Source organism: Echiichthys vipera (assembly GCF_963691815.1).
Source record: "Echiichthys vipera genome assembly, chromosome: 17".
In the NCBI taxonomy this organism is placed as follows: Eukaryota; Metazoa; Chordata; class Actinopteri; order Perciformes; family Trachinidae; genus Echiichthys; species Echiichthys vipera.
Genome location: NC_139842.1, coordinates 6,366,555 through 6,387,923, shown reverse-complemented (window position 1 = coordinate 6,387,923; position 21,369 = coordinate 6,366,555). Strand labels below are relative to the sequence as shown.

The 21,369-nt window shown below is 40.4% G+C and overlaps 3 protein-coding genes across 3 annotated transcripts; 1 reads left to right on the top strand and 2 right to left on the bottom strand.

Annotated features, from left to right (window-relative positions):
* The first annotated feature begins 2,432 nt into the window (after positions 1-2,432).
* atp5mf (ATP synthase membrane subunit f) lies at positions 2,433-5,755 on the top strand. Its single transcript, XM_083930559.1, has 4 exons — positions 2,433-2,487; positions 3,779-3,886; positions 5,334-5,450; positions 5,601-5,755. The coding sequence occupies exons 1-4, from the start codon at positions 2,436-2,438 to the stop codon at positions 5,627-5,629; spliced, it is 306 nt and encodes a 101-aa protein (XP_083786685.1). The 5' UTR covers positions 2,433-2,435; the 3' UTR covers positions 5,630-5,755.
* Positions 5,756-6,182: 427 nt separating this feature from the next.
* cpsf4 (cleavage and polyadenylation specific factor 4) lies at positions 6,183-11,344 on the bottom strand. The gene is made up of 8 exons (XM_083931135.1): positions 10,994-11,344; positions 10,818-10,868; positions 9,125-9,277; positions 8,917-9,012; positions 8,673-8,766; positions 8,344-8,416; positions 7,613-7,774; positions 6,183-6,725 (listed from the first exon to the last, which is right to left on the bottom strand). The coding sequence occupies exons 1-8, from the start codon at positions 11,094-11,096 to the stop codon at positions 6,657-6,659; spliced, it is 801 nt and encodes a 266-aa protein (XP_083787261.1). The 5' UTR covers positions 11,097-11,344; the 3' UTR covers positions 6,183-6,656.
* Positions 11,345-13,887: 2,543 nt separating this feature from the next.
* On the bottom strand, positions 13,888-20,416 carry shmt1 (serine hydroxymethyltransferase 1 (soluble)). The gene is made up of 12 exons (XM_083931990.1): positions 20,314-20,416; positions 18,713-18,830; positions 18,378-18,523; positions 18,139-18,254; positions 17,573-17,733; positions 16,564-16,645; positions 16,172-16,384; positions 15,935-16,048; positions 15,708-15,830; positions 15,399-15,515; positions 15,174-15,284; positions 13,888-14,562 (listed from the first exon to the last, which is right to left on the bottom strand). Exons 2-12 carry the CDS (start codon positions 18,803-18,805, stop codon positions 14,390-14,392), a joined length of 1,449 nt encoding a protein of 482 aa, XP_083788116.1. The 5' UTR covers positions 18,806-18,830; positions 20,314-20,416; the 3' UTR covers positions 13,888-14,389.
* Between the last annotated feature and the right edge of the window lie 953 nt (positions 20,417-21,369).

Below are 21,369 nucleotides of genomic sequence, written 5' to 3'. Positions count from 1 at the left end.
GTCTCTGGGGGAGAGTGCTGGCTTCTCCAGCGAGATTGGATTAGAGGTTCTGGCCTGCGTCGCGGTGTGTAAATCAGACAAACACAAGATGTTGGTTCAACCGAGCGTTTGACTGAGTGCGACCTTCATTAGGACAGGAGAGATGCAGCGCTGCCAACCTGCCCACTTTTTGTATTCATCAGCTACATTCAAATATGTACCTATGGTATGTATGGACCTTTCCAAAGATGTAAACATAAACATTCCAAAACAGTCCTAGTTTATTCCCTGTTGTAGTGAATGTGACATCAGCTGACAGGAAGTTAACAAGGACCAAAGCTGTTGGAATCCGACTGATTCAGACATTTGTGTTCTCACATACAGCATACATGAATTAATGCTTGCAGTGCATGTGTAAAAAGTTGCTTGTGTGTGTCACTGTGGTGAATTAGAGAGAGAAGAGCATGATAAAAAAAAGGATAAAGAGGGAAAAAGCAGGATGGATGTTGGACATCTATATGAGTCCTCCAGCTAATGAAAGTCATTAGAGTGAAGCAGGAAATCAGCCAAATACAGGAAAGAGGTCGCTGCCCAGTCTTGGATGAAGGCCAAAATCACTACAGCCCATCCTCATTCTCTCACTGTGTGTGTGTGTGTGTGTGTGTGTGTGTGTGTGTGTGTGTGTGTGTGTGTGTGTGTGTGTGTGTGTGTGTGTGTGTGTGTGTGTGTGTGTGTGTGTGTGTGTGTGTGTGTGTGTCAAAGAGAGAGAGAGAGGCAGAAGATTGGGGTGTATTGATTGGTGAGTGAGTTGAGAAGGGACCTGAACTACCACAGCTCCCCCTCTGCCCCTGACACACCATCACAGCCTCAATAATATCCCCACTAGATCTTAAATTACATTAGTGTACCAGTGCTGCTGGCTGTTGTGCTGCTCATTGATCGGCTCCTTTCTCTTGAAAATAAAGTATTTCTCTGATAGTGTCAGGAGACACCAGTGTGGTGAAACCTTCAGGTAACTATTTCAAAATGTATGAAATCTGACACACAAGGCGAGAGAGGTTTAACATGGTTGTACAAAAAAACTGAAGAATCATTCAGAACATGCTATGTTTAGATGTATTAACCTATTTAGATACCTATAGCTAGTCTTTTCAAATCATTATGACACTGACTGAACATATATGAATACAAACCTTATTCTGATTTATGTGTGCTTTTGTTTACACATCTTTATTTTGCATGTTTGTGTGTGTGCAGAGGGCAATTGATACACATAGAAATATACATGTGGATTCTTTTTTCACAGGAAATGTTCACTATGGCAGTCGTACCCAACCCCTTAATATTAAGCAATGTGTACCAGCAACCTATCATTAGCCTACATGCTGTCTGGACAAGGGCTGCAATCAACGATCATTTTCTTTATGAATAACTTTGCCCAATACATGCAACCTGTTACATTAATCATTCCATATTTATATCAGCCAATAAACCTGACTATGTTTATATAAATAACAAAACACCTCTGTGTGTCACAATTCGTCTGCACCACAAACTGTATCCTTTAAGTGATCATGCGTTAAACTGCCAACTGCCTGTGCGTCTCAAATCATGTCTGCAGGAAGTCTTTGAATACAACTGCTTTTTGACGTTGTTCCAGATTTCTGATGTTTTGTATGTATTGTTGTGATTGTAAAGCATAGACTGCGTGTGTGTACATATTCCACTTCTTACATTTTCTTAAATGTAAATTGGCCAAAATCAAACCTCACTTTTATGTGTTCAAAAAAAAAAATGGTGTTATATTATATATATATATATATATATATATATATATATATATATATATATATATATTAAGACAATTACTTAATCGAAAAACAAAAAAACATTAAAACTGTGAGATTGTGCCCCATATTTAATGTTTTCAATTTGTTTTTCTATTCTTTAATGGCCCCTGACAAAAAAAACTTTCTGTATTTCTATTAGTTATATATATATATATGTGTGTGTGTGTGTGTGTGTGTGTGTGTGTGTGTGTGTGTGTGTGTGTGTGTGTGTGTGTGTGTGTGTGTGTGTGTGTGTGTCGTGTGTGTGTATGTGTGTGTGTGTGTGTGTGTGTGTGTGTGTGTGTGTGTGTGTGTGTGTGTGTGTGTGTGTGCATATATTTTTATATCTACTTTAAAAAAGTGATGTATTAAAAAATAAACTGTATTTATTACGAAATCTGTTTATTGTCTGTCAGAAAATCTAAGATGTGTTGTAAAGTTCAATAAACACATTTTTAAAAAGGGATGTATTGCAAATGTTGCATACCATGTTTAAATAAAATGTAAAGTATATTATAATATTATATAGGCCAATGTTTACTATATAAACCCTTTCTTCTGCTGCCCTCTAGAGGACAGAATAAAAACTACATATTCTCCCATAATGCACTTGGTCATTCTATTCCCATGATTCCCCGCGGCGAGCTCTTCGCACCAGTCAAGATGGCAGACAGACCAGGTAAAACAGCGTGTCCTCTTCTGTACAAATCACAAACTGGCTCTTTTATGTGTCTTGTTGCAGGGAAATGTTAACGCCTCCACCGACGGTGTGTGTCTCCCCGTCGGTCAGACCGTTAACTGGCCGGTTTTCGGACGTTGACCGACTGAAGGCCGCACTCAAACCTTTAAGTCACGTCAAGGACTTTGCGTGTCATTGGCAGTTGTGCAGCTAAAAGGACTCTGCGAGCAGCTTTTTTGGATATTTAACTGTCATGCTCGGTGATCACACGCTTTAGATGTGACTTACACTCGGACCAGGGTGTCACAATTCAGTTGTCTTTGACTATTTAGTGAGTTTGTGACCGTTTCTGTCGGCTAGCTTACACGTTAGCCTGTAAGTCCGGTGTTAACGTTACCTCAAACTCTGATATTCTCCCAGGGATCGGTTACTTTTACTTGGTCAAATGAACATAATGCAACACGAAAGACTGCTTTGCTGAACGATGGGCGTGAATACTTGGTTGACAGTAGCTGTGGTACTGATATTAGTACCCGGTAAATGTCAAATGTGTCAAAGGTTTCCAAAGACAGAAGACTAAAACAGATCTAACGTTGAGCGTTGAGTAGGTTTGTGTATTTGAGTGTAAGCTTGAGCCACTGCAACTTTAATTTGTATTTGTAAACCGAGGAAGTTGTTGACTACTTTGCAGAAAGTGTGGCTGCAACTATTGTTACCTGTATCGATTATTATCTATAATAGTTTAGTTTATACAATGTCACAACGTAAGGCCTTTCGTGCATTTCGAAAACAAGGTAATCCAAAGTTATGTACTTAAAACATTAAAAGCATTGGAAAGAAACGCATCTAACATGATATTTAGATAAAAAAGAATTACCAAAAATAAAAACAAGCAAATAAAATGATTTAAAACATAAATAAAACTCACGAATATCAGAGGAATAGAAGTTACAGTGTGCAATATAAGCAACTAATGAATGTTGTTGTTGACTGAGAGTCAGCAGCAAACAGAATAGACTTCAGTCTTGATTCAAAGTAGTTTTTAAAAATGCCCTTCAGAGGTATATTCTCACAACCTGTTCTTGTCCTGCAAAGAGTAAGCACTTAATAAAAATGCTGCAGAGTGATTTTCATCAGTTAAGATACTTTTTAGCTGCATATATTGTTGTATGACTTCTGGGTGAAGTCTTAAGTTACCTACCGTTTAAACCAGAGCACGCTACCACCACAGCCACAGCATGTTTTGCTCATAATGGACGATGTATGATCGGACTCTCTCTGCTGTCTCCAGTTCCCGTGATTGAGAAGCGACTGATGGAAGTGAAGCTGGGCGAGCTGGGAACCTGGCTTGGAGGTCGAGACTTCACTCCCAACGGCGTCATCGCAGCCGTCCGCAGGGGTGAGGAAACCTGACTACAACTCTGTTGTGGACCCATAAAAAAACAAGTCACGTTTTTAATATATTCAACTTGGTTTTGCCAATTTTTCGGGAATACTATTAATCATTTTTTTAATAAAACAGCAGCAGAAGGAAGCGAGTATTGTATAAAGGAACATGGTGATACAGAAACCCGACCTTGCCTCCTGTTCCAAATGATCAAAGTGCAGTAGGAAAACAAACCTTACAGCAGTTGAGGAGTTTTGGGCAGTTTGTTGCTCCTTATACAATCTTTTTAATCTTTGTTTCAAAAACTGACAATCTGTGTTTCGGCAGCACAGTCAAATCACATCGTAAAGTCTTCAGATACTTTTAATGCTTAATATTCAAGGAACATAAAAGGTGTTTTGCTTTTATTCACATCGCAACACGCATACAAAACACAGTGGTCCCTGCTGCCGCTTAGCACCTGTTCTGAAGGGTTTTAGGCTCAGGATATAATTAAAGAGCAGATCAGGGGCCATGTCCTAAAAACATCCTGAGGCTAAAAGTAGTTCCCAACTGTCAAAAGCCCTATTCGGACACGGTTCGTTTAATGTGGGGTAAAATAATTTTACCTCAGGACGTCTGTAACATTAAAGGCCAATTTACACAGGATTAAGAAATCCCTGTATTCTACCAGAGGTGGGGAGGGGTCACTCGATTCATGCTACGTAGCTTCCTGAAATCACAAAATTAAGTAAACACAAAACTTTAGGACAGAATCGATTATCTAAAAAAGTGATAAGAAAGCTTCTTCAAGCGTCTCCATGCTCAAAACAAATGTGGAGACTATGTATTGACGGGATATAACAGAATATCAACATGTGTTTTATATCGATATTCTTAGGAATAATTACTGATGTAGTACATTCAAGATTCAAGAAGCTTAATTTATCCTGAGGGAGATTATTGACTGGGACAGGACTAAAACCCCTGGTAAAACTGACCTTATATTGTGTCCCCACATTAAACTAATCCTGTCCGAATAGGGCTTAAGTTGGGAGAACCTCCTGAATATAAAGGGGCATCAGTCCTAACTTCTCCTACATTTTTGGTCTTAAGAGGAGTTCACAAAGCAGTTTAACTCCAAAACCAACTGGACCCTTTGGTCGCTCAGACCTTCGTATATCTTAAATATTCTGAATGAAATCTGTCTAGCATCATTCATGAAACACATCGTCCATAGCAACAGGGTCTCTAAGCTCAGAAGTACCAGTTTCTCAGTAGAAGTTGCTCTCAGCAGCTTTGTGGGGTAACCAAGAACTTTTAAGTCATTTTTAGGGAGAATGGCGTCTGTAGTTTGACGAAGGGCGGGAAAATGTAAGACTCCCAGCTCTATAATCACAAGTAAAGATTCTACATGCCCGTTTTTTTTCTCATTTGAGGATGACACTGTGACTTATGCTACTTGTTTTTCGTCTTCCAGGCCAGGAACGGTATTTCAACAAGTACATCCATGTGAAGAAGGGAGGCATCGGTGGTGTAGCTATGCTGCTGTGTGGCTATGTGGCGTTGAGCTACCTGTGGGAATACGAGCACATCAGTAAGAAATGCATACACTCCCTTACTTCCTGTTTAGGACGTTCTACCTTTTAATTTTAACGTTTTTTTTCTAAGTGAATTTAACTTCTGATAAGTCACATGTGAAATGTAGACTTTTAATTAAAACGTCTATCTCCGTCTTCTCTTCCAGAACACGATCGCTGGAGGAAGTACCACTAAGCTCCTTCAGCAGCCATCACACCTTCGGGGGTTGAACTTGAATCTCTTTGTTCCCCCTGTGCTTTCTACTCTCAGCTCTGTGTTAAATATGTGACTGTTGTGACCAATAAACAATACTAAGATTTATTGGATATTGTGTTTCAGTGTGTGTGTGTGTGTGAGAGAGTTTCCATTTATTTAGTTGCAACTAAATTTCAGCTATGGTAAAAGTTACAATTCTCCCCCATCAGGACTGTAAGTAACACTGGTGTAGTTTCGTGAAGGTGAAGGTCCTAGGTGAATCTGTAATAACATTTATTTGTACAGATTGTGAGAATATGTTCAGACTGTTAGCACAACAAAACTCATCCTGAGATGGCATTTATGTCACACACCTGGTAATTATCAGGATTTAAGATGTGTGCAACAAAAAAAAACAGGTTTGATTAGAAAAGTGTTGAGCCAGAAGAGTTCAGGTGGATGTGAGCTCTGAATAATTACGGTATTGTGAGAACAAGCAGCATTAATTTACAATCCTATTGGTATGAATCACTTTTTTTTTTATTGCATTTACAGTCAGACATTTACTAAAAGTAGCAGAGTAGGAAAAACTGGTCTGGTGTCACTGATGCAGTCACATGACCCAGGAAACGCGTGTATCCTGTAAGAAACGGCATCACTACAGTGCTGCACCCCTGCTGGACGCCGGGTGTGATGTCTTAACTATTCAGTGTGTTTTACTGTACAAACATCGTAGAAAACTTTAGACTAACACAAGTCAAGTCATTCAACTACAGCCACGCAGAGTGTGACCTTTTGTTATTTTGATGTACCCAGAAAAATAGAAATAGTAGCTTTGTTCATCTTCCCTACTGCCTGTGTGTGTGTGTGTGTGTGAATCCACCCTGAAGTGACACAACAGTGGCAGTCAAAAGTCTTTTCATCCTGAGGAGCAAAGGGGCTTCCTCTCTTCTGCTCTTCCTCTTGTCTCTTCCACTCACAGCAGTGCGGCTGAGCTACGGCGCCTCGGTGACCTGGAGGTTGAAGATTACTGTCCACTCAGGAAGGCAAGGTGGCCTTTCGTGCATTTGTTGGCATAGTGGCCCTTCTCACCACACTACGCGCACAGGGAAGACAAAAGGAGGACAATATTGATGGATCCGTATTAAAAGGAAAGCTGGAAATGGCAATTTAATCTATTTTTAACTCTCTAAGGATATGAGGAAATGTTCGTATTTGCTTTCTTGCCAAGGGTTAGATGAGAGCATCTGCCATTCTTATGTCTGTACAGTAAATATGTAGCTGGAGCTGTTTAGCTTAGCACAAAGGCTGGAAACAGCTAGCCTGGCTCTGTACCAAAGGTAACAGAATCTACAGTACCTACCAGAACCTCTAAATCTCTATAATTTATGTTTTATCTCACTTTCTCAGTACAAAAACTAAAATCATTTTGTTTTATGTGTTCAGCACTAAAGGTCAGCCATGTAACCCCCATAAGTTGGTCGGTACAACGTACCAGTATAAGTGTATAAATGAAGCATAGATGTATGGGGGTTGGATATACAGTAAATGAGAATTAAAAAATGGTATATAAATCTTCCTTAATGTATATTATTATTATGGTCTTCATGTTTTTCTTGTTCTTGTTTGAATCGTCCTTCTGTGGGGATTACAAACCTATATCATGAGATGTTAAAGTTAATAATGATAGATCCATTTTCTATGGCGCTTTTCTCAGTACTCAAAGACGCTTATGTCAAGTTGGAAACCGAAAATTCTGCATGTGTGAAAATAACTTAAGTATTGAAAACAGCTGCTGGCGGCAGCTTTGTATAAACAGGGTGGTATTGATCTTCAAATCAAACTCTCGTCAAGTAAGCACAAAACATTTTTCCCAAAATGTAAAACTGTTGCTTTAAGGTATGGGCCTATATTTAGGACGACAGTGAGAGACGGGTGTCGAATTTTGCAGCACATTCGCAGACACATGTTCAAATGACTCACCTTGTAGCAGGTGACCTGGTCCAGAGGCCGAGGCCCTCTGTTACCAGTCATGTGATTTTGCTGAGGAGGTGCCATGGGCATGTGGTTCTGCGGCCGCAGGCCTGGACTGGAGTTGGTCAGCTGGATTAGAGAGAGCGACGAGCGGCCGATGGTAGGCACAGGCTGCAGCAGGAAACATGGGAAGATGAATCACTTTAGCTCTGCTCAGGGTTCAAACACCTTTTCCGAGGTCAAATTTAAGCACTTTTGAGGTCCATTTTTAAGATTTTCCAGCACATCACAGCTGTGGTAAATTCCATATTTTTCTTATTATTTTTTTTTTTATGTTAAAAGAGATTGTATTATGCTATACAATTTTGTTTTGTATTACCAGAAGGATAAGAAATTTAAAATGTATAAATTTACATTATATAGCCATTTGTTATGAAAGAAATGCGTGTGGTCGATACCTAGTCTGTAAAGTGTCCTGAGATAACTTCTGTTATGATTTGGCACTATAAATAAAATTGAATTTGAATGTGGATACAAGTTCAGCCTTTTAAAGTACTTACTAAATTCAAGCACTTTTCAAAGCTCGACAACACAACATTAAAATTAAAAAAGGATTTCAAGCACCTGTATGAACCCTGTCTGCTGTTCAGCAACAAAGTAGAAGGTAAATAACATGAAGCACTGAGGTACAGGTTGAACAGATGTGTGCATTTTGGATGATTGTGCACGTATCCCCTTACCTTTGCCAGGTTCTGAAGTTGCTGTGGTAGAGGAGGCTGTTCAGAAGCACCCATGGGCAATTCAAAACGAGGGCTGTAGAAGAAGAACATCTCACTGTTAAATCTACGTAACTGTGAGGACGTCTCACATTATTTTTATTTCATTGCTTCTTCATCTTTTGTCTAAAGAATATTTCGCTAGACGGCACAATTTGTACACAAAATAAGGCAAAGAGAGAACTATCCGACATTAAAAAATACAAATGCTAAAACAAGTCATGTGGTGTTCATTTTACTTGCCATTCAAGCACATTTATTATGTAGGAATCAATTCAAAAAGGATTACATACTGCATAAATTTACAGGATTTTCCCTCTGGACAGAAGCCCACCAGGTAATTCATACAGATCACTCTTCTCGTGTGTCTGTGTCTGCAGTCAGGACCTGAGACCGGAAGACAGATAAATATCCACAATAGAAGGTGAAGAGGCTGTTTTACTGCTGATGAAGAAAACTGGAGACTTATGTGTAAACTGTATGTTTAGGGGGTATTCATGTCAGTACTGCCAGAATGTTTATGTGAGCAGGACGTACCGTGTTTGCAGAAGCCCCGGTCATACCAGGGACAGTCTTTGATCTTGGACTCTGGATCAATGTGCAGGAAAGGACATTCCTTGTTGCTGCACTCACCTGGGAGAGTTGACACACTCATTTGAGAACTGGGTGCTGATCAACAGTCACAACGCAAATACAGTCATTAAGCTCATCTGTGTGATTATGTCAAAACATGAAGTCCACAAACCAAACTTGGAGTAGAAGTAGCATTCGGGCATCTTGGTCATGTCGTATTCATGGAGAAACTCGCACTGGTCTCCCTTCTTACACAGTCCTCTGAGCCAGTGCTTACACACCACTGTCTTCTCTCCACTGATGTGACGAAAAGGACACATCCCACCTGGGAGTGGAAGCAAATAAGACAGACTATGATAAAACTTTCATTCATCATTGAAACAATTTCCCCCTGGGATTATTTAAATATTCCTGATTCCGATTCTTTCGATTCATACCCCCTGGGCAGGGGGGCACTAACAAATGACATAGAGGACATTATGGTGAAGCAGCTACAGGATGTGACCGTGGTTTGCACAAACAGCCACTGTTCACTGTACCTTGGTTTATACAAGACATTTTCCGCAGCGGGGGCGGTGTTGCAGTCGCTCTACCGCACCGTTGTGACGAAAAGAGAGCTGAGCCTGAAGGCAAAGCTCTCGATCTACCGGTCAATCTTCGTTCCTACCCTCACCTATGGTCATGAAAGCTGGGTCATGACCGAAAGAACGAGGTCGCGGGTACAAGCGGCCGAAATGGGTTTTCTCAGGAGGGTGGCTGGAGTCTCCCTTAGAGAGAGGGGGAGAAGTTCAGCCATCCGTGAGGAACTCGGAGTAGAGCCGCTGCTCCTTTGCGTTGAAAGGAGCCAGTTGAGGTGGTTCAGGATCATCTAGTAAGGATGAACCCTGGGCGCCTCCCTAGGGAGGTGTTCCAGGCACGTCCAGCTGGGAGGAGGCCTCAGGGAAGACCCAGGACCAGGTGGAGAGATTATATCTCCACACTGGCCTGGGAACGCCTCAGGATCCCCCAGTTAGAGCTGGTTAATGTGGCCCGGGAAAGGGAAGTTTGGGGTCCCCTGCTAAAGCTGCTGCCCCCGCGACCCGACCCCGGATAAGAGGCTGAAGATGAGATGAGATGAGATGAGATGAGATTTTCCGCAGGTTTTTTTCTGTGATTCTGATTTTAAATAGCCAATTGGAGGAAGTTATGTTAAAAGACGAAATTGAGCAGGATGGATGTTAAGTTGGTGATGGTGGGTTTTTTAGGGTCCTTAACTGTAAGATGCATGACTCGTACTTTCTAATAATTTTTTTTTATTGTTATTTTTATAATGTAATCCAACTTTGTCTGCTCTTTACCTTTTTTCTCATTTTTTTTTACCTTGCTAGTCATACAAATGTTTTTTCTGGTGTGTCTTATTGGAGTTGTTTTTTAATATATTATTGTATTTGCAGTCAATCATTTGTTTACCTATTGTTATTATTTTTCATTAATAACTAACAAATATATATGGTCATTAACCACTAAATTGTAAAGTCGAATCATCACCCAGCCAAACAGTAGGCTTTTAGTCATTATAGTTGGAATAATAACGAAAAGTAAATAAGCTAAATGTATTTGTGAACGGTAGATGCCATTTAACAAGAGTAGTTATTGTTGGTTGGATACTCATTTAAGGACGATATCGGGTTGCATCATGGGAAATGTAGGATCCAGTGTTTTAGAAGCTTGACTCGTCCTAGAGACTAAAAGTGAGGACAGCTCTGCCCCTGCTGCTTCAGTTTTGACCACTGTTGTATTTTTTCATCCGTGTCTTATGAGTTTCCAACAAAGTAATGGCAGTGACACACTAAAGTGCAGTGCTTGTTGTCATGTTGTGTGTTTACCTTTCACACACGCTGCTCTCATGAAGTACTCGCACACCGCAGACCCAGACTCTGCAGGGACACACATTGTGACAACCTTAATAAATACACGGGGTTAGGAAACACAGAGCTAACAGTCACCACCTGCTGCTATCTACCATCACTTTCGCCGTTAACTCCGGCGGCACTTCACTTACTGTCCATGCCGGGGAAGGGCAGCGGCTGAGCTCCGAGCTGCTGCTGCACCGCCAGCTCCAGGTCAAACTTGAGGTGGTCCACGTTAGCCAGCATGTCCTGCATGTCTGCGGTAGTTTTGTCGTGCTCCACTCACAGAAAAACCCGTTTCGGTTGAGCTAGCTTGAGGTAGCGCTAGCTTGTACTTTCTTCAACTGCCAGCTAAAGTGGCTAACGAGGCTAACCGATAACGTTAAACAACAATCAGCGAGCTCCCTGATGAGAAACCACCACAGCGGCGGTTTTTTGAAGCTTTACGGGTCTGTTTAAAGAAAACCGCCGAACATTATTCGGACTATGACTGTTTGTTTTTGACGAACGGCTCCTTGTGTTCTCAACAGCGAATGGATGTACGGAAGGCGGGCACACTGACCTCTGACCCCGCGGAACAAGGCAAGACTAAACGATCCCAGAGTGCTTTGGAAAACCTGCGGAAAACGCATATCTATCTATATAGAGACATAGATATATATATTTATACATATATATAAATATATATATAGACATATATATAGATATATGTCTATATCTATATATATATATATATATATATATATATATATATATATATAAATATATATATATAGATATATATGTCTATATCTATATATATATATATGTATATATATATATATTTAGATATATATGTCTATTTCTTTATATATATATATATGTGTGTGTGTCTATATATATATATAGACATATATATATAGATATATATATATATAGATATATATAGATATAGACATATATCTATATATAGATATAGATAGATATATACATATATATATAGATATAGATATATATATATAGATATAGACATAGATATACTTTTTTATTAACGTTTCTTTAGATGTATAATTCACGTGTCAAATACATTCAAATTGTAAAAATATTACATTTAAAGAAACTGACCTGTTACTAATATTCAAACATCCGCATTTGCTCATTATCTTAGCTAATTTTCATATTCATAAAATGATGTATCTAAAGAAATTGCCCTCATATAACTTTTTTAAAAATCTGATCTAAATACACATTTTGAAACGATATCATATTTAAAACTACTTAATAAAAAAAATAACCAAAACGATTAATTTATGTAAATCCTAGAATTTTATAATAATAAACTAAGGAAAATCCTTGTGTGTGTGTTCATGGTTGTGTTTTGTGTTACTGTACTAATGTCTCGATTTTTTTTGTTTGTTTGTGATGCATACCAAATTATGTTGGGGTTTCCACTGATTTCTATTCATTTATCATAAAAAATTAGGAGAGAACACATAAAAGGCATCATTTATTTAATTCACATAGAACAAAAATAAATTGAAAGTCAAAGATTGATTGATTGAAAGAACCAGGCAAGGCGGCTTCATACGTCTGATAAAATGAAACACGTAGAATGAAATAAAATAGAAGAAGAAGAAGAATACCTTTATTAGTCCCACGAATGGGGAAATTCAATTTTCACTTTATTATTTTTCATGTTACACACACAGGCCCGAAATACACACACATGCACAGACAGGACATATACATGCAATTATGGAGAGATGTTAGAGCGAGGGGGCTGCCAGTGACCAGCGCCCCAAGCAGTTGGGGGTTCGGTGCCTTGCTCAACAGCACCAAGGCAGTGCCCAGGAGATGAACTGGCACCTCTCCAGCCACCAGTCCACACAGGGACTCGAACCAGCAACCCTCCAGTTCCCAGCCCAGTCACCTATGGACTGAGCTGCTACCGCCCCAAAACACAAATGGCATAGACCAAAAATACATTTACAATGCAGCAATGAGTCTTAGAAATAATAAATAAAGTAAGTTTTGCAGCATCACAGCTAAAAGCAGTGAACTCAGGTTCTACCAGCTTTATATTCTTTTCACAGATCATAAATTAACAGTATTTATCTGTTATTGAGTGAATTATAACCAACAGCAGCACTTAAAATAGATTCTATAAGTAATGGAAAGTCCTCAGTAATGTGCTCAGTTCTCTTGGTTCTTGTTCTCAATGAGCTGAAGTAATCTGATGGTCCTTTTTTATTAAAGACCAGACAAGAGAGTGTGATATTTCAGGGAAGAAGGTTTAAAATACAAACTGACTGGATGGTACCCAGTCTCCTTAGAGACTTGAAAGGTGGAACAACGTCAGAAACAACAAACAAATACACAAACTACCCAGAACGAGAAAGGTCTCCTCCATTAAAGTCACTACAAATCAAAACCGTGTCCCACATTTAAGGCAGCAAGGGTGTCGTTTTTAGATAGTGTGAATGTTATTTCCTGTTTATACATTTATATAAATTTAGCAAATAACATACGAAATACAGTTCCAGAAAAAAAAGGTTTTATCAATACACACACACACACACAAATGTTCCTTATCTAATACTCCAAGATCGATAAATGCTGTGTTTTATTACATTTGTTACCTTTATGTGGTGTTCAACTGTGTTGTTGTTTTTCATTTTGATACCTATTCACGCATCTTCTCCCGTACTGAATTTGAACTCTATGGCATCTACCTGATGGAAGCTAGTCTGTTTGTAAAGCATTACCCCTCATCACTTCTGTTGCTGCGTGGACTGTTTATTTGATTTTAACTTCACTGTTGAGTCGTAATGAGAGTTGTAATGGACTTGATAATGATAACATCATTACTCTCTGGTAAACATAAGTAACATTTTCATTGTTAGCATTTATCTCAAAGCACATGCAGTGCAAGTGCAGCCTGATGAAGCAAGATGTTTATAAATATCTTCCCCTAAGATTGTCGTTTTTGCACAGGTTTTGGTTTAAAGGAGTCCGCACCAGTTTGCAGTTCAATTAACAGATCATACACAGGTGTTGTTTCATTCATTATGGATTCTTTTATTGAATGCAGCAATTGCGATTTTTTTATGTATCAAATTGTTTACAGTATATATATGATATAGAACAGTCCTGTATGGAAGTAACCATCACACTGTGATTCAATCTGCAGTGCTGTCTGTAGGAAAACTTTGGAATTGTACGAGTAATACAAAAGAGATATCTGATAGGATTAAAGCTTAAATGTGATCGTAAGATCTGAGAACAAAGCTACAGCAGAAAGCAAACCCCCATCCAAAACAGCAGACACTGTGGCATCACTGGATAATTGGAGGACAATGAACTCTGCAGCTCTTTCCAATAAGACAAATCTGTTCCCGGCTGAAATTGAACTGCTGTGATGACGAGGAAGTGTTTGGATTTGCAGTGACAGTTTTAAAAGCTGTATACTCAAAACAAATATACACACGAAACACACCACCCAAATTTGGCATTATAATGTTTGTCATAATCATCAGTGCAGCGTCCGTCAGTGTCTGAACCGCAGCCCTCTAGAGCTCAGGTAGGCCAGGCATGGGGAACTGACCAGCGAAATTTTCCACCTCGACCCGGATTTCTGAAACCCTTTGCTGGAACTTCTCTCCCTTGGCCAGTGCCTGAATGAACTCCTTCAGTGTGGCTTTGGGATCCAGACTTCTCTGCACCTCCAAGGTCAGCTCAATACCTGCAAAAGGAAGGAGAGCAGGGAGGGTTTTCATGATTTGTTTTTGTTTTGGTGGATGGCTCTAAATACTACGACACTCATAAGCCTCAGCTTCCTGAGCTATGGGGAAACAGCTAATCAGAGGCATGAATTAGAACTGTAGTAAATTCCCATCGTTTCATTGTTGCAACTGAGAACAAAACACTGCAGGAATCACCCAAAATCTCTAGGTGAACTAATTAGAACTGTATAACACAATCTAGTGAAGGTGGAATTGTTAGCTTCTGTTCACGATTAGCAGTAAAATCTACAGATTATTTTATTTAACCACAGTTGCAGTTGCCTTTTTATGTAATTTGGAACTTTAAGATTGGATTCATAAAAGAGGTGGTGAGAGGTTATGGGACCAGTTTGAAAATGGCCACGCCAGTTTTTCCTTCACCAAAGTGTAACCTAACTTTGGAGCACTATTTAGCTTCCCTACCCTTCCAGACAAGCTAGCATGATATGGTTGGTACCAATGGATTCTGATTCTGATATCTCCACTTTAGCTATAAAACAGTCCGCAATAGCCTCTTAAAGACATTTATGTCAGCTGGAAGCTTTAAAGGGTCTCTAAGGGTTAAGATTACCTCTGTGAATGAACTCAGCCACCTTCCTGAAGTCATCCTCCATCAAGCCTCTGGAGGTCAGAGCTGGAGAGCCAAACCTCAGACCACTAGGACGCAGAGCACTCTTATCCCCTATGCAAAGACATGTATGTGGAAACATTTAGAAGCAGCACTCTGTTGGGAAAAGACCATTTACAAGAATCCTTAACAATGGCTACATCTAATACACATCGACACACAATCTACCTGGACAGGTGTTCTTGTTACAAGCAATGGCACAGGCTTCCAAAACCTTCTCTGCTCTTCCTCCATCAGTTCCTTTGCTGCGCAGGTCCAGTAGAATCAGATGGTTGTCAGAACCGCCTACACAGGAAGAGAAAGAGTATGTAAAGCCCTTTGAGAGGACAACCTGGAAGCTCTAGAGGAGCTCACCACATAAACATGAACTTCAATTAGCAACCGTGAGTCTTTGGAGGAAATAAAGGCAAGTTTTGTCCCCTATTGACTGAATTTGATGCGTTTCAAATCCAACTGTATTTGTAGAGTGGTAATTACCAGTAACGATCTTGTAGCCATGGTCAATAAGGCAACTGGATAGAGATTTGCAGTTAGCAAGAACCTGCAACTGGTAGGCCTTGAACTCTGGTGTCATGGCTTGTTTGAGAGCCACTGCAACACCTGCCAGTGAAAAATATGACTTAAATGAGATAGACGCCAACATACTTGAATGACATTTAAGATGAAACTGAGAGGACAAAATCAAAAAGGGAGAAAAAGTGTACCTGCAATAGCGTGGTTGTGTGGGCCTCCCTGCAGCCCAGGAAACACAGCCTGATTGATCAAAGACTCCAAGTTGTATAGAGTCTCCTTCCCTTTGGCATCCACACTCCGCACGCCTGGAGGAGGGAAATAGATTGACGGAGGGAAGTGAAATGGAAAGCTAAAGACATGACTGCCAATATAGGAATAAAAACATAGATGACTTAAAAATAAACAGAAGCATCGTATTCAATTTCTACCTTTCCTGTAGAAGATGAGTCCAGCACGGCAGCCACGCAGCGTCTTGTGTGTTGTCGTGGAAACAATGTCACAGTACTCAAAGGGTGTGGGCACCACTCCAGCAGCCACCAATCCACTGATGTGAGCCATGTCTCCCATCAGATATGCACCATTCTCATTAGCAACCTGCTTCAGGCGGCCGTAGTCAAGGTTGCGGGAATAACAGCTTGTTCCTGGAGAAGAAAGAGACACAGAGGTGAGAATGTGAGTGTTTGCAGTTTGTTTTTTTAATATACATAATATAAATGAAGTTGCCTCTTAACTAATTTGTTTTAATTTGTACAAGAAAACAAGTAATACAACAATGTATCAGAGGTCAGCATGCATTGTGTTTGTGTGCGCACTAAAGGACCTGCGATAATGAGTCTGGGGTGGAACAGCCGAGCGTTTTCTTGCAGTCTGTCATAGTCAATGTAGCCAGTTTCTGCATTCACCTGAAAACAGAGGACCATGCCATATCAGATACACAGAACGGCTGCATCCGATATACAGAACATAGGAACAACACAGATGGGACAGCTCGGTTAGACGGGCAGCATCTGTGAATTACAAACACACACTAAAACAGGCAGTGCTGTCATTGAACAATTATGCAGACTAATGTCAGATGCCCCAAAATCATATTTAAAAATTAAATTATAATGTAATGAAACTTTCCTACTCCTACTCCAAATATTTTCAGCACCCTTTCCCAGCGTATGGTTCCAAAGTCCCTGAACACTTTTATTTTTAATTGTTGTTGGTATATTGTTGAACGTCCCCAGGACTCCCTGGAAAGCAGTAAAAGTACTGGGTGCCTTTAGGCAACGTTGATTGGATAACTACAATGTTTTTGGTTTCAAGCTTCCACCGTTTTGTCTGTTTTTAACTCCCCGATTCCGTCAACAAGTTATAAGCCGACCGTTATCATTTCCAGCTCTCACAAGGAGCCGAAGGCCAATGCCATGTGCACATACCTGCACTAACGAGGACTAATCTTGTTAACTTGGCACAGGACCCCATAACCGAGAATTACTCCAAACCGATTTAAGCTAGAATGAGAGAATCAAGACAAGCTCCTGATTTCATTTATGCACTTATCATAGATAAAGAATTTGATGAGGCTCACAGTCATGAAAAGTATTTTTAATGCTCTAATACTCCAGTTTTAGCTGTACATATTGTCAATCTATGGCATCACTGCTACCTCCACACTAAAAGCAGTGTACCTCAATGCTTATTTACAATTATTTCAGTATATTTGATTAAAATACCCTATTATTTTATTACAGTGTTCAGTTATTGTTCCAATCTTTGAGAGATTTGTAGCAAACTCTTTGGGACTTCCTGTATAAGTGTGTTGACAAATGATTGTTTGGTACCTTATATGGCATGGACTCAAAGAAGATGGACGTCGCTGAGATTTTCTTCTTCTCGGTCATGAAACCGTGCGTCAGGTGACCTCCATCAGGAAGGTCCAGCCCCATGATCCTGCCATGGGGCTCCACAACGGCAGTGTAGACGGCAAAGTTAGCAGGTGAACCTAACAGGGAAGCATAAACAAAAGTATTACAAATGGGAAAAGCAAGGAGTACAGAAGAAGACTTTGACGATTGAGAAAGTCTAAATACTCATCACATCAATCAGGCTCTACATTAAACATTAACAGGGTTTCCCCTAGCTTTTTAGATCGCCTACATCATGTCCGCATGCAACATGAGTCACGATCAGTTTGATTACATTGTTTTCTACTGGAATTTCAAAACTATCCGAATGTCCACATCACGCATATTTTTGAGATTACTGTGACGAAGTTGTCCCTAACTTTGGGGTCAAACACCTTCACTTCATCAACAGGTGGCAAGCAAGACGTAGGAACTTTGTTTTGAGGAGCTGCAGCATTCACAAAAAACAGAAAACCATGATGTGTTTAATCACTATCTGATACCTGAGTATGGCTGCACATTGACACCCCATTTCTCTGAGTCCAGACCATAGGTCTCCAATGCCCTCTTCTGGCAAAGTCTCTCCAGCTCATCAACATGCTCCGTACCACCATAGTACCTGAACACATGGATCATTACTGCTATATTTATTTGTTATAAAAGAGATAGGCAGAAAAGTGGTGGAGTTAGACGATGCAATCAAACATTGGGATTTCATAAAAATTGTGATAAATTCTTGTACCTCTGACCGGGATATCCCTCTGAGTATTTGTTGTTCATGCAGGAACCCAGAGCCTCTAAAACGGCTCTGCTGGCAAAGTTCTCAGATGCTATAAGCTCCAGACCGTACGTCTGTCTGTGCTTCTCTTTTTTTATGATGGAGAACACCTAAAAGCACAAACACTGTATTGATCAGGGAACAATGACAATTTGTCTCAGAAGCTCTTCAGTGAAAGAAATACAATATTCAACCAACCCTATGCAAAAGATAACCAAAAATAACTGATTTAAACTTTTCTTGATCCCACCGAATCACTCCTCCAGTCTATAGTGTATTCATAAAGTCCAAACACAAACCTCAGAGTCGCTGACAGACAGAGGATCCACCATCATCTTGTTGTGTGAATCCCATGTTTCTTTCCCAACACTGTGGCCGTTTGTTGAAGACATTGTTCTCTGGTGCCGTGAGATGGATCTAAAGAGGAAGATAATTAAATAATTCAGAGACTACATATGAAACCTAAAAAGACAAGACATAAAACAACATCCAAGTGAGTCAAAATCTGAATTAAGACACTATTGTGGATGTCTTGTGAAAGCATAAAGATACATTATTACAGTCCTAGAGGACACATGCAGCAGTGATATGGCCTCACCACCAGTTAAACTTTGAACCTTTACCACAGACTGATGGGTAAATAAATGTCACAACACATGTTATTGGGTAACTCAGATAACGCGTTCAGTGATATATGGAGCTTACAGTTGTGTTTACAGTTGCCAAATCTTTATCTGAATAAGGCTGTTTATAAAGTCACTGCAGATCAGTCATGCATCTGTTAAATGCATGACTTTTATTACCGTCGCTGCCCTGGTGACCCACAAACCGAGAAAAACGTGTGATAAGCATTTAGAAGTGGCGTGATTTATCTCTAGCATTGAAAGTATACACAAGCAAATACTTAAATCTAAACCCTCCTTTACTGGTTTTGCTAAGGGAACTGAACAAAACATCAAAACCATTCATGACACAAAAAAAGAAAGCTGCTAAAACCATTCAGATATAGATTCAAGATTCAAGAAGCTTTATTTATCCCGAGTGAAATTATTGTGCAACAGTTTCAATACAAAGGTGGGAAAGGATCAGAGTAACAATAAGCTTACATAATCAAACCAAAATAAAGCTAACGTAGAATAAATCAAACTATTAACTAAGTGTGACAGAGTGCAATAGACATTGTGCGTTTCATGTATTTATCTGAAACTCTCCCTGGCTCTGCTCTTGAATATTATACGTGTATGTTTCAGTTGCTGCGTGTTTGTTGTTATTGTTTTGTATCAAACTAATTCAATACAGATATAAAAAGAAAGCAAGTAGTTAGCTTTAACTCTCCTAGCTAACTTTGACTTTGTTGTTACCGTTGACAACACCCTAAGCTGTGGTGACGTCACCCAACTGTAACGTTACAACACCGCGGGAGAACAAACAACAACACGAAAGCTGCCGTTTAAGAAGAAGAAGAAGAATTACTTTATTAATCCCACACGGGGAAATTGGATTTTTTCACTCTTATTATCATACGTGTTACACACACAGACCCGAAATACACACATGCACAAACAGGGCCTATACATGCAATTAATGGAGAGATGTTAGAGCGAGGGGGCTGCCAGTGACCAGCGCCCCGAGCAGTTGGGGGTTCGGTGCCTTGCTCAACAGCACCTCGGAAGTGCCCAGGAGATGAACTGGCACCTCTCCAGCCACCAGTCCATGCTCCATACATGGTCCACACGGGGACTTGAACCAGCGACCCTACGGTTCCCAGCCAAGACACCTATGGACTGAGCTACTTCCGCCCCAAAATGTTAAATTGTTTAAATGTTAGTGTTATTGTTTTTATCCGCCAGCACAAACTTTTCCACAGCTCGCTTAGTTAACAGCTAACGCTTTAACTCACCTGTTGAGTGGAGACGCGCCGCTGTCGCTTACGACACTGGACTGAACCCAAACCCCAAAAAAAGCTTCCGCGAGGATAAAGTCCGCCAAACTTTGGACCAACACGCGCACTTCTTCTTCTTCTTCTTTGCGGTTTTACGGCAGCCGGCATCCAAAAGTTGCATTGCTGCCCCCTATGGGACTAACACCTTAGTGCTCTATACTCTTCTATACAGCCCAGAGCTGAGCCGGAAGTCAAAGCTCTCGATCTACCGGTCAATCTTCGTTCCTACCCTCACCTATGGTCATGAAAGCTGGGTCAGGACCGAAAGAACGAGGTCGTGGGTACAAGCGGCCGAAATGGGTTTTCTCAGGAGGGGGGCTCGAGTCTCCCTTAGAGATAGGGGGAGAAGTTCAGCATCAGTGAGGAACTCGGAGTAGAGCCGCTGCTCCTTTGCGTTGAAAGGAGCCAGTTGAGGTGGTTCAGGATCATCTGGTAAGGATGAACCCTGGGCGCCTCCCTAGGGAGGTGTTCCAGGCACGTCCAGCTGGGAGGAGGCCTCGGGGAAGACCCAGGACCAGGTGGAGAGATTAGATCTCCACACTGGCCTGGGAACGCCTCTGGATCCCCCAGTTAGAGCTGGTTAGTGTGGCCCGGGAAAGGGAAGTTTGGGGTCCCCTGCTAAAGCTGCTGCCCCCGCGACCCGACCCCGGATAAGAGGCTGAAGATGAGATGAGATGAGATGAGCCCAGTGTCTTTTAAGAATCTGAAAAAACAGCTTTTTCCCCTCCTTCTTGAGCCCACTTCCAAAATACTTTTAAGAGAAACTTCATTTAATCCAATTTCTTGCAATTCTCTTAGAATATGGGTGTCAAAGTCCAGGCCCGGGGGCCGGATCTGGCCCTCGAATGAATTATCTTGATGATGATATTTGATTAGGAACATGTTTTATTTTTGAAGGACATTTTCTTTTTTGCTGTTTGCCTGTTGATAAATGTTTTCACTTGAAATTACTGACAGAGCCATAAGAAAATATTGGATTATTCATTTAATTATGAAATAAAATACAGTACAATG